General features: G+C 41.0%; 1 protein-coding gene across 1 annotated transcript in view; it reads right to left on the bottom strand.

Annotated features, from left to right (window-relative positions):
* LOC141996867 (amine oxidase [flavin-containing] B-like) overlaps positions 1–12,065 on the bottom strand; it is a 65,051-nt gene that overhangs the window by 8,000 nt on the left and 44,986 nt on the right. Inside the window, exons 6-10 of the mRNA XM_074969170.1 lie at positions 7,460–7,601; positions 6,083–6,232; positions 5,261–5,420; positions 4,098–4,194; positions 2,613–2,666 (exon numbers count right to left, since the gene is read on the bottom strand). Coding sequence (XP_074825271.1) covers positions 2,613–2,666; positions 4,098–4,194; positions 5,261–5,420; positions 6,083–6,232; positions 7,460–7,601 — 603 coding nt within the window. The remainder of the gene's footprint in view (positions 1–2,612; positions 2,667–4,097; positions 4,195–5,260; positions 5,421–6,082; positions 6,233–7,459; positions 7,602–12,065) is intronic.

Here is a 12,065-nt window from a genome sequence, read left to right on the forward strand (position 1 = left end):
CGAGAAGCTGTAAACTCCACTGCTATTTGCCAACTAAATTGCAAAGACAAAATGACTTTGCAAAAGCAAAAGTAAATATTAACCTGAAAACGGCATTTTCAGACAGCCAAGCAAACAAATGCATAGGAGGGCATTATATAGCTTTAATTCTCAATAACAAATATGCTGTTTCAAAAGGGTTGAATGGGGTCGGTGACAACATTTTATCGAAGAGATTTATCTGAGTGGTCCCCACAGCGAGGGCGAATCTTTACAGATGTGCCTGCTGCTCACACAGCTGTGCCTTTTCCCCTGGAATGGTTTAGTATTTTATTTAAATGGCCTATTGCTAACACTCTGTCCAGAGTGTACCATACACCTACATGCGCTGTGGGCAAAATCCTCATCTCCAGGCCCTGGACTCAATCACGGCTTCACACAAGCCTTGAGCAAAGGGAACATGTCACTGCGTTGCTCCAGAAGCAGCCAAGGAAGCATATGGTGACTCTAAGCATCGAAATCTACCTCCTGGATTCCCTCTGCTCTGTGGAGGAAGTACCTGGGGCAGGGTACTTCCCCAGTGCCCTGTGTAGCTCTGCTAGCCAGCAGATATTGTATTGCCCCTGTTGCACTGCGCAGGAGATGGGGGTGGCACTGTTGCAGCCAATGGCGGCTATTCTCCTCCTCACAGTCTTAATACTCACAGTCTGGGCAGCTGGAACAAGGGAGCACCAGATGCCCTCTTGAGTGGCTCTGCAAGCTGGGCCACAATCTAGCCCACTGTCATTAGTGATTGGTCTTTGTCTAGGGGAGTCTCGGGGTAGTAGGTGGAGAGGGGTTTCACTCCTACAACAGGTGGGCAGGCTGCAGCACTGTTGCACTGACTCCTGTTCCAGTCAATGGGCTAGTGTAGTGGCCATAGCCTACATGCAACCCCTGGAACACATCGTTTCTGGATCCTTGGAAACCCAGTCCCAACATCAGTGACTCCATTTGGGGGAGCCCCACTACATAGCTTACAGGTGGGTGTGGAGATGCCTCCTGGCCAGCCACTCAGTCTGCCTCTTTTCCCTGTGTAGAACTAAAGTGAGGCTTAAATTGCGTGCATGGGATGGATTTCTCATTGTAAGTAATATACTACATTAAGCACAGTGTACGTTAGAACCATTCTTTACCACTGAGAGTCATCAATAGTTTAATGTTCACTCAGTAAATATTCAAAGTCCCATTGTTTAAAAATTAATCTCTGAGTCAGATAAACATGTGAACTCTTTTGACGCCAATTGATAAATTGGTCTGTCTTTCTTGGCACTCTTATAAATCACAAAGATGTCCTTTTATTGCATAGAAATGTAAACTGTTCTCAAGTACTGCAAATGTTCGATTGCACTTAATATACTGCACATGGTGTAACAGGCATTTGGTGTTAACGATAGCCTGAAATGCTGAACACAATGGATATCAAGGTGCTTGCCCAGCTTTTGTTCTGACAATCACCTCTTGTAGTTCCAGCCCAAAGCTTAAATGCAGATGGAGAATATCTGGTCTATTCCTGAAAAACGAACGAGGCTCAGTGGAACAGTGCTATTGCTCTAAGAGCTGGTGGAATAATGCTCCACATGATCCCACTTTACAAAAGCTGCGAGAGTTCACATATCGCTGATTTGAGGACACCAATATTGTCTCTAATTGGGCTGACCTTTACTGTTAAAATGTGTACTCGGACATAGAACATACCATGTTTTTAACTTTGAACATACCCTGTCCACGTTTAAATAAAGGTCTCCCCCGCAACCCTGCCATATAACTTTAGCTTTGTTGATTAGTCCAGCGAAATGCTAGGAATATTTTTGAGGGCAAAAAACTGCTACCCTTTAAAACCTATTTTTATTTATTTTTAAACAATAGCAGGGAGGAGACTGCTGTAACAAGATAGTGAACTAGATCTTCAAGTGTGTTGAGCTCTGCCTGGCACACCTGAAGACAGATGGTCAACGGTAGCTTTCTGTCACCTTTCCACCCCCTAATCCTTAGAGCTGGTTCATCCCATGACAAACTGGAGCAGCCTCAAGGCTGCGCTAACTTACAAAGGCTGAAATGGCCCTCTAGAGTCTGATCCAAGATCACTAGAGCACTGAGCACTCTGGCTCAGCCCCTCCCACTCCTGGCACACCCACTCCACTGTGTGGGGACAGAAGAGCAGCAGTGGGGGCATGGAGCTGGCTATTCTGGCTTTATGCTACCCAGGCACTCCCGAATACAAGAGGAATCCCCAGTTGGCCACTAAGTGAAGCTTTCTGGCCGCTTTCCACTGCCCATACAGCTCAAAGCAGTCAAATGGGAGCCTGAAGACTTGGCTTTAACAAAGGGACAGGTAGACGCTGCCATGCTTACTGCCATTTTGGATAAAGGCTTCACATGGCTCCTAAGGGAACAAAATTTAAGTGTTGCACTTTTGAAGTGACAGCACTGCGAACTGTGCTTAGTTAATAGCCAACATCCCTGTAATTATTGCATGCAGAAAATGTTTTGTCTGCTATAGGGGTGTGGGTGGGGGGAGGAGAGAGACTCTGAAAATTTAAAACAAAAACTTAAATCAGATCCTGTGTAAAACTATGGCACTTTGTTCTTACCTTTCTTCCTTTGTGAGATGTGTCAGTCTTCTACACTTTCGAGCGAGAATAAAACTAAAAAAAGAAAACCACACACACAAAAAAGGAATGATGGCATCCATTATCTACACAGTGCCCTTTAAAATGCTATCAGCTGGTGGCTTGATGATGCAGGCTTCCAACATTTGTCTTTTATCTTTAGGTCTTTAGTCTTTACCTGGTGGCCACTTCCCAACCCTTTCAATTCTTACTGAGAAATGTGGCTATAAACTTTTCTTCAGTTCTGCAGGATTTAAGCTCAGCTTTCAGAAAGTTTCTAAAGGTCAAATCTTTATCTCAGGCTGTCTGCTGGAGAAATTTACTAGGGCTACAGTAATGGGAAGAGAGGAAACGTCCTTCCCCAGGCAGCAGAGGGGAAAGTAACCACAGGGCAACAGTAGCCAGTGCATCTGGTGCACTCTTCCTCCTGTGGGGAGGGCGTGGGGGACAGACTGGCTGGTGGATCTATGAAGTCACATTTCTCCAGGCCAAGGCTTAATTTGTGCTGGGGCTTGCCAGGGCTGAGCCCTGGCACCTCTAGCTTGGCAGTTCATAGCCCCAGCACCTCTGGGCTTTCTGTATCAGTTATGAATGTAAAAAAATTGCTTTAGCCCCCAGCACCTATTTGGTTGAGCCCCAGCACCTCTTTCGTTATAAATTAAGCACAACTCCAGGCTCAGCCCCAAACACCTCCTCCACAGGTGTGTGCCACGGCATTGGCGATGTACAGACCCCTTGCTTTGGTCCCTGCCTGCAGGGAACCACGCTCTGGTCAGGGTCAGACGATCCATAGGAGCTGTTTCATGGCATAGTAAACCCGCTCATGACAGCTGTAGGATTTGATATGGTAACGGCAAATTACGAAGGCTAGAGTAGAATTAGGTGGTATAGTTCAATAGCCTTATATAAGGAAATGTTCCATTTCATTTTTGATTATTGGGGTCAGGGAGGAAAACCACATTTATTGGAAAGAAATCCCTTTTAATAAGGTTGGCTGAAAATTTTCATAAAAAAAAACGGGGGGGGGGAGGATTGTAGAAAATTTTAGGGTTGTTTTTTTTTAATGTTTGATTTTGGAGGTTTTTCCCCCTGCCACCACCAACTCGCTTTACTTTTTTGCCTCCTCTCTCTCTCCTTATCCTTTTTCCATTTTGATAGTGGGGAGGCCAGAGGCAAAAGGAACAGGGGCGGGGAGGGAAACAGAAATAAAACAAACATCTTTTTCCAGTTTTTTCCCCCACCAAAAAAATTGAAAATTAAAAAAAAAAAGTGAAAAATTTGTAAAGACAAAAGTTTGGGAGCAAAATACTGAATATATTTTGTGAAATAAAATAATTCACCACTTTTCAACCAGCTCTACTTTTTTGTTAATATTTTCAGATATTTTCCTCCAATGGTAGGTTTCCACGTCTCCTCAAACCCCAGGCCCACAAAAATTAACGGGTAATGGTCCCTCTTCTCTTTTACCCCATTATAGCAGGAACACTGCAATTGGGTTTGGTATCATCAAGTGTCATTCCAATCACAGCTTCCTCATCTTCAATGAGCATGGTACCACAGTAGTCTAGAAACCAGAGAGGAGAGAAAAAACGGATTTTATTAATCCAGGTAATCTGGAGAACTATGACAGAGAAGGAGGTGAAACCACCAGTGTGGTGTGACAAAGAATATGTCTGGCTCCATGGGATTGTTCTGCCAGAGATTGTGTGCTGTTCCTGGGGCTCTGAGAAGTGCTATTTTCTACCTAGGTGAGATATTTTAGATATGGGATCCTGAGACTCTTAGCAACCAGTTCCGGACATCTTTAAAAAGCAGGGACAACATAAGGATATTCATATAACTGAATTTATGACCAAAAAGATAGTGTTATAACCGACATGACTGGGGTACCAATTAATTGCACAGAAACACACTGTTCTCGAGTATTGCCGGTGTTTGTGTTCAACAATTTGGCTAGCACACTCGGTTTTTATGACTGGCATATGCCAGATACAAGAGATTTCAGGATGCTTGTACTAAATGTTCTGGAAATACAGAATATAATTGTTATTAAAAACATGGCTCTCAAAGCACCAGTTTTCCAGAGCACTATGGACATCTTTACAGACACCTGTTTTAAATCTACCCAAAAGCTTAAAGGCAAACAAAGACTGTATGGTGTATTCCTGCAAGAATTAAAGAGGCACTGTGCTCAGCGCTTTCACTTTAAATGGTTTGGGCAATATTTCAACTTCCACACTCTTAGGATCTCTAGCTGGCCAAGACATATGGCTATACGTTTTTAGCTACAAACTATTCTCAAGACAAAATTGTCGCAGTCATGCAGTATATGGCATAAAATCGCTCTCCATTATGCCCCAACTGCACGATTATGTTTAGGTAACTAATGGCAGAGATATGTCTCACTCCTAGATGTCACTGAAGAAAAATGTGGGACGGGGGTAAGGAGAACAACAAGGAACAAGAGTTAGTTATCCCAACTTCTTCCCTCATGTCCTTTATACTCTCTCCCCCCGTCTCTTTTTAAGACTCAGAGAAGTAGCTGAAAAGAGATGAAATCCCCTTCTGATGTGGACTCTTGTATTAGCATAATATAATACAAAAGAAACCCCCTGATTAAAATGTAATACCCTGTTTCCTCCAGAAAGGTTCTTTGTAGTATATCATGCACTTGATGACTGAGCCCATGGGAACCCGGCTGATCAGCTGGTTTCTCATTGGTGGTAATGGTGGGTTGAAATGAATCTTCAAATCAAGAATTGGGGGAATGGCACTAATAACATACTTGGCCTGGAAAAGAAATAGTAAGTAAACGAAATACATTATCCAATATTTGAGCCTCTCTCTATTACAGCTGGGGAAGCTTTACAGTATGTTTGTTGACAGTAATATCTTCCAAAGCAAAGAAAGTTTGCCCCACAGCATGCAAGTTATAAAATAGACCACTCAGGATGTCTTGGTTATAGAAACTCTAAAATGATAACAAGTACTGTACAAATGACTATCCAATTGGGCAGCTATTCCTTTCTAACTGGTTGGAAGACTATTCCTCTTACAAAAGGTTCACTGGGCTCCTTTTCAATTGACCTTTCATTTTCTGGCTTGGAAGCTAACTCTGAAATGTTTCTGGAGAATGTTTCTCTTGCACTGCATTGCTATTATCATCCTGGAGATATTCTTTTATTCTGAAGCTAACTGAATGCCAAGGAGGAGAAATAGTAAAGGAATGGCACAAATACACATTCTAGAATTCTCTGCTTCTCCGGTGCCCATCCCAAGCTGTGTTATTGGTATTACTTAGGGAATACCAGAAAACGTGACTCCTGGTTATTGTGACTCTCTTCTTTGCTACACTGTGCCCCTGTGTTACAGGCTTATTGAGAAGACAAGTGGAGCAATGAAAGATTTTAAATCCCTACAAATATTTGCTCTAATGTAAGGTTTTGAATTACCTTGTATAATTCATGGTCTAAGGTCTCCACAATGACATTTTCACCTGACTGATCAATGCGGACTACAGGTTTCTCTAGCTTCACTCGGCCTCCCAGGCGTTCCATTAGCTTCTCACTAATCTGACCAGAGCCTCCAACAAACTTCCTCTCCTGGAAGAGAAAAAGAGACAGTTCAATGATAATGTGAGATGGACAAACAGATTTGGATAAAATAAGAATCATACAGAACATTTGTTCTCAACCCTCAAAATAAACCCAACTCCTTTTTGACCTTTTGGAAAGTCAGGTGACTTAGTTTGGAAAGCTTATGGCTATTATTTTACCCTTTTGTGTACACCTCTGAGCTTGCTGGGTCTGTTCACCAATGGGACCAAAAGTGCCAGAAATCTCATGAGAAAGCTGTTCTCATGTGACTTCCAAACCAATTCTGGAGATCCCAGAGGTCCAGCTAAGGTTTGGATAAGCATTCAAACTTGTGAATGCTCAGCTGAAGTCAGTCTCATCCTTGTTGGAGGTCTGCCCATCAGTAATACTAACAATGATTGCCATAATTATACATAAACAGGCTATAAAAAGCAAGTAGCATGCTCCCAAAATCTGTCCAGTAGTATTAATTATAACTAGAATTTTTTTAAAAACCTTCTCTCATATATATCAGAGGTGAGCCAAATAGGTTCATTTCAATATAGTAGAGTGCAATTAAACATACATTCATTTCGTGCAAGAACAGTAGCCGATTCTTCCCTTTCTTCATGTGTGTTACTTGCATTAAATATACCACTTCGCACACATTTTAGGGTTACATAATACATAAATACAGGCATTTATCTTCATCAGATTGGTCTGACAGTCTTATGAACTATGAACATTGGAAAGATTTGATTTTAGTTACCTAGCTATTGGTGGTTGTGATTCAAATATTAGTCTGTATCTATCTAGGCACTTTTGCAGTTCCCATCACCTTACACTACTTAAGTACCTCTCATATATTTAGCCTGTGAGGACAGGAAGTATTACTAATATTCTCATTTTTCAAAGAGGATGAACTAAGAGAAAGCGGGTGATCTGCCCAAAGTTGGAATCAGGAATTGAACCCAAATCTCCTGATCCCCAGTCCAGTGCCTGAACCACAAGAATGGCCTTCCACATTGATACAAGCTGAACCCTATTAATACTGAAATCAATGGCAGCTATTGTCTCTATGTAAAGTAAAAACTATGGGAGTTTGGCTGCCCTGCTAATGCAGCAGTGAACAGTGTCTTTGTCATTCTTGTCCTTCCTTTTAAAAACAAACAAACAAAACAAACAAGTTTAAAGGGCTTCTGCCAAGAGGCATGCTGTGTTCTTCCAAAGATAAGAGCAGACGGCTTACTGTACCTGCCCACCATTGGTGGTGGAGAATATCCTGCCTGTCCCCCCGCACTGCTTCACGTACCACAGGAACCAGAGAGCAGAGACCTCATGAGGCTCAGAGGTGACATCCACATTCACAAACAGCGTTGCAAACCTCTTGCTAGCACTGCACATGGGATCAAAGTAAAGTTGGTATGTTACTATAAAAGCAGTAAGATGATATCCATCGCCTAGTCCTATTCTCTAGCAACAGTGAAAGAAAGGAGCCTCGCAACCCTCCTCTGCCAGTGATGTTAACAGGTATTTTGCCCTCAACTTCAATGGGACCAGGAATGGCCTGGTAATTAAAATAATTGCTCTTATATAGTGCTTTACACAGGAGAATTTCAAAAGAGCTTGCCAAAAATTAATTAAGTCCTACAACATTCCAGTGAGGTTAGTAAGTATTATCCCTGTTTTAAAGTGGCTAAGTGACCTTCACTGGGTGACACACTCCGTGGGAGATTATATTTTCTTCTGCTAACATCTGGAGACAATTGTCAGTCATTCAAGATTCAGGGAACAATGGAGCAAGGCCAGACAGCTCTAATGGGCTTTGAAGCTCTGCACGTCAGCTACCTACCCCTCCAATCCCCCCGTGTCACCCATGAGACCTGCAATCCTTTCTGCTGCTGATTGTACCTGTCTCCCCACTCCTTCAGCCAGCCACAGTCTCCTCCGCTGTATAACCTCCTGAACCCTTCAGAAATATGGGAATCTATGAGGACAGTAAAGCTCAGCAGAGACTGTGAGAGAAGCTCCAGGTGGGTGGTGATCATTCTCATCCTTGTTCTGTCCACATTTTGGATGGATTGCCATCCAGCTGCCTCCTCCTCCTGTCCTTTTAAGAGTAGTAGTGTGCAGGTAATCAGTCAGAATTCCCCTTTGTGGGGACACACAGAACAAAGAAACAGCCTTGGAGGAGTCAGGAAAAAAGCAAAATGGCGAGTAGGCCTTGAGTGGAATCGTTACAGATTTATGAGGCAGACTGACAATAAAGGAGAAATCGTGATGCTATTTGCACAGCCATGTAACTATGTTGTGCATCGGACCCTGGGCATGTGCAATGGCCTCTGCCAATGAGCATATATGTAGAAAAAAGTGGGCTGTGTCTGAAATTTGATCGTTGTTTTCTCTCTTACTGTTTGTGCTTTGATTTAAGAGATGACAAATCTACTGAGAATTATTACAGATGAAAGATCTGTATAAGTTTTCAGGATGGGTTAAAAGATGCGTGAATACAGGCAGGAGTAAACATTCTTTCACTGAACTTCAGTTACTTGCTCTCTCCTCACATTGCACATTTGTATAGGTGTATTAAAGCCATGGGAAGGAAGTCCTATGTCTTCTAAGCAGAAGATGCTCATTTCAGCTGTGTAACACCACATGGGGCTCTGCAGTTACTGCCTTTGTCAACTGCAACCCAGCAAATAACCTCCAAAGCCAGTCAAAAATCCTGGTTTTAAACTATTTTCTCTTTTGTTTAGTCAAACATTTTTTAAAGCAAAAAGGCTTTTAAAAAAAATTAAAGCATTTAAGCAAGTTTAAATTCAATTTTTCACAGTCTTAATTCTTCACAGAAACAGCATCTTCTTTGTCTGCTTAAACGAACAGACATTTCCACTGAAGCAAAAGGCCAAAAGCGGAGTTGCCCTCCAGGGAGGCTTGATCTTTGATCTGCTTTTATGAATGTCCTTGACAGCCCGGGAATATTTGTCTGTGGGCAACCGCAAAAGCAACACTACAATTTGATAAGCAGGATCGTTTGCATGTTTTGACCACCATATTTCAGCTATTCATCAGCATCTTAACTAGATGCCCAGCGCTCACCAATAAAATAAGCAATAAAAGAAGTAATCCTGTAGGGACTAGTGGGGGATTTTTTTTAGTGCTATGTGATATTTTAAGGTAGTGATTAGATACTTGTCCATGATATATCCATGTCATTGAGAAGAAAACCATTTCTGGAGGCAGCAATTCAACAAAGATGAAACCCAGCATTTCAGTTTAGTAGAAAGATTCCTTGTGCCAGTTTTGTTATAATCCTTTATTATAATCAGTTACTATATACCTTTGAGAAGATTAGGTGTAAACTGGGAGTGCTGGGCTCTGAAGCTCTTTGAAGTAGTGATTGATCACCCCTGCTAATGTGATACTTCCACATGTGTGCATGTTTAGTGGCTTCATGCTATTTCCTCTCCGTTAGTCACTGAGAAATTGCATGCAATCTGTGCCTATAAAGATTCTACCTCTCTTCCTTTAGCACCATAAAAAGGTTATGATTAAACAGGCATTTATTTAGTTCTTATTTACATATATTGTAAATATGATCAGCTCTGAAAGATGTTTTATTATATTTAGTGGAGGAATAAATACGTGTATTAATATTTTATAGACATATAATACTTTTAGACAATGATCTAATTTTTCCATAATATTTTGCCACTTTCCCATTATTTTTGGTATTTTAGCTCCACAATTTCATCTATTATTTCACATGGAAATGGCTGTTTGGTTTCAATCATTAGCACACAATGCTATTTCAGCATGAAATGTCAAACTGAAGCAAATCTGCATAATCTGTCAGACAAAAGGAAAGAATGGAGGATTACCCTTCTGGACGATTGCATTCTAGGGATAGAAAAACTGCTATGGCATGTAACCTAACTTTTGATTGCACATGGCAGATCAAGTTTAGATGTACATATAAAATCTGAAAAGCATCTTGGAATTAAAACAGGCTGACAATTACATCAAAATTCAGGTAAAATGTCAAGTCATAGTCCATCACAGATTAGAAAGATGTGACTTTCCTTGCCTGGTGCTGTACGATATTGTGCAAGATTGTACAGGGCCTCTTTTCCAATTTAAGAGGCTGGATCACCTGTAACTATGTATATGAAAGATGGCTGAGCTACATCATGCATTAACAAACACTATGCTGAAGTTACCTACCAAAGATTTTGAAAATGCACATTGCCCAATTCAAGAAACATTTCATTCATTCTTATTCTGTTTCAGTTGTCATGGATAATGATACCAATGAGAAACTCTCTGAAGGCCTTTATGTCATAGTATACTCTAGTGGATACCTGAATGGTTTTCTTACAGACAGTACACACACTTACTTAAGTCAATAGCATTTACTATTGTTGCTCAAACTTGTTCTCCTTAGAATTTGTCTAAAATGGTTTATTCCCAGGGATCTTCCCCTTCGGGACTTCCTTCGGCAAGGTCTATGGATAACTGATTGCAGTACAATTAGATGCCTTAGGATTTTGTTATTTATGTTACATTTCCAAAGGCACAAATAAAGGCAAAAACCATAGGAAGGTTTTGGACAAATGCCTGTTGCAACTGTATTGTGTGGAGGACACCCATTCACAGTGAGCATGTGGCCACTAGTGGCTGGTTGAAGCTTAGAAATAATAGTAAGTGTGCATTTTCTAGCTGAAAGATAGCAAATAACTTCCTTTAGCTTAAGCAGGCACAGGTCTGTGTTTCTAGAGCTGTAGGCTCATCCTGGTTCTAGCTCCTGGGTGTAGTTTATTTAGTAATTCTGATAGTGTACTTCTAGAAATGGGTCTGCTTTAGAGCAACACCACGCTATAATTTTCTTATGTATGACAAAATCTAGTCAAACTGTTCTTGAGTTACAGGTGAAATAAAAATTAATGTGATGTTTGCATAACAACAAGCAGTACTGTCAGTATCTCCATGCTATACAGTGCTGAACACTGGTAACAAAAGGGGACACTTGGGTGTTAAGGTAATTCAGTCTCAGGACTGTATACTGAATTCTTACAGTGATTGTAGAAAATCAGCTCTCCTAACACTAAATAATTGAAAGCAATATCTCATCCAAAGTTCTATACAGGAACCTGGCTACACCAGAGCATCTCTCTTTTATTGCCAAACATTCAGAACTTCTGATTAAACTAATTACAAAATCAGAGTCTTGTTAAATCTCCTGTCATCTGACCTGGAAGCATTACACTAGACTAACCAAAAAGCAAAAGAAAATAATCTTTTTGTGCATAAAAAATATTTACAAAAACAACAGAAAAGCTGCAAATTTGCCACCATGAAGCAATACCACTATGAAGATTCAAGTCTGTAATTGCTTTGTGCTGTTTGTTTGCTCTTAAAACTACAGTATCCCTTAATGCTATGCTGCCAGATTAAATTCCAGGATTTAAGGGTGCTGCTAGCTATCAACAGATGTCTAAAAACTACGTATCTGAAAACTTAACTCTCTCTGATTTCTGGAATGCCCAAGATACATACAACATAAATTTCCAAGTTTAGTGCATGAGGCAAGCAGATATTTTTCAGTTCATCCAAACAGGCCTGATACAGAGCCAGCTGAATCCAGTTATAAGCAGATCATCAGCAAATGAAATAAAAGAGTGTACAACAAGCAGAGATGTTACCCATGGTTTCAATGCTAGCAAACATGACATTTTCATCTGATCTTTATTTGAGTTAAAATAACATGGAAAATAACGGGATGCCCTGTGTATTTGCTCAGTTATTATAGTTATCAAACCTGATCTCCATTTAGAACCCTCTGCTCTTCAGAAGGTCATTA

Source organism: Natator depressus, chromosome 1 (assembly GCF_965152275.1).
Source record: "Natator depressus isolate rNatDep1 chromosome 1, rNatDep2.hap1, whole genome shotgun sequence".
Taxonomy (NCBI): domain Eukaryota; kingdom Metazoa; phylum Chordata; order Testudines; family Cheloniidae; genus Natator; species Natator depressus.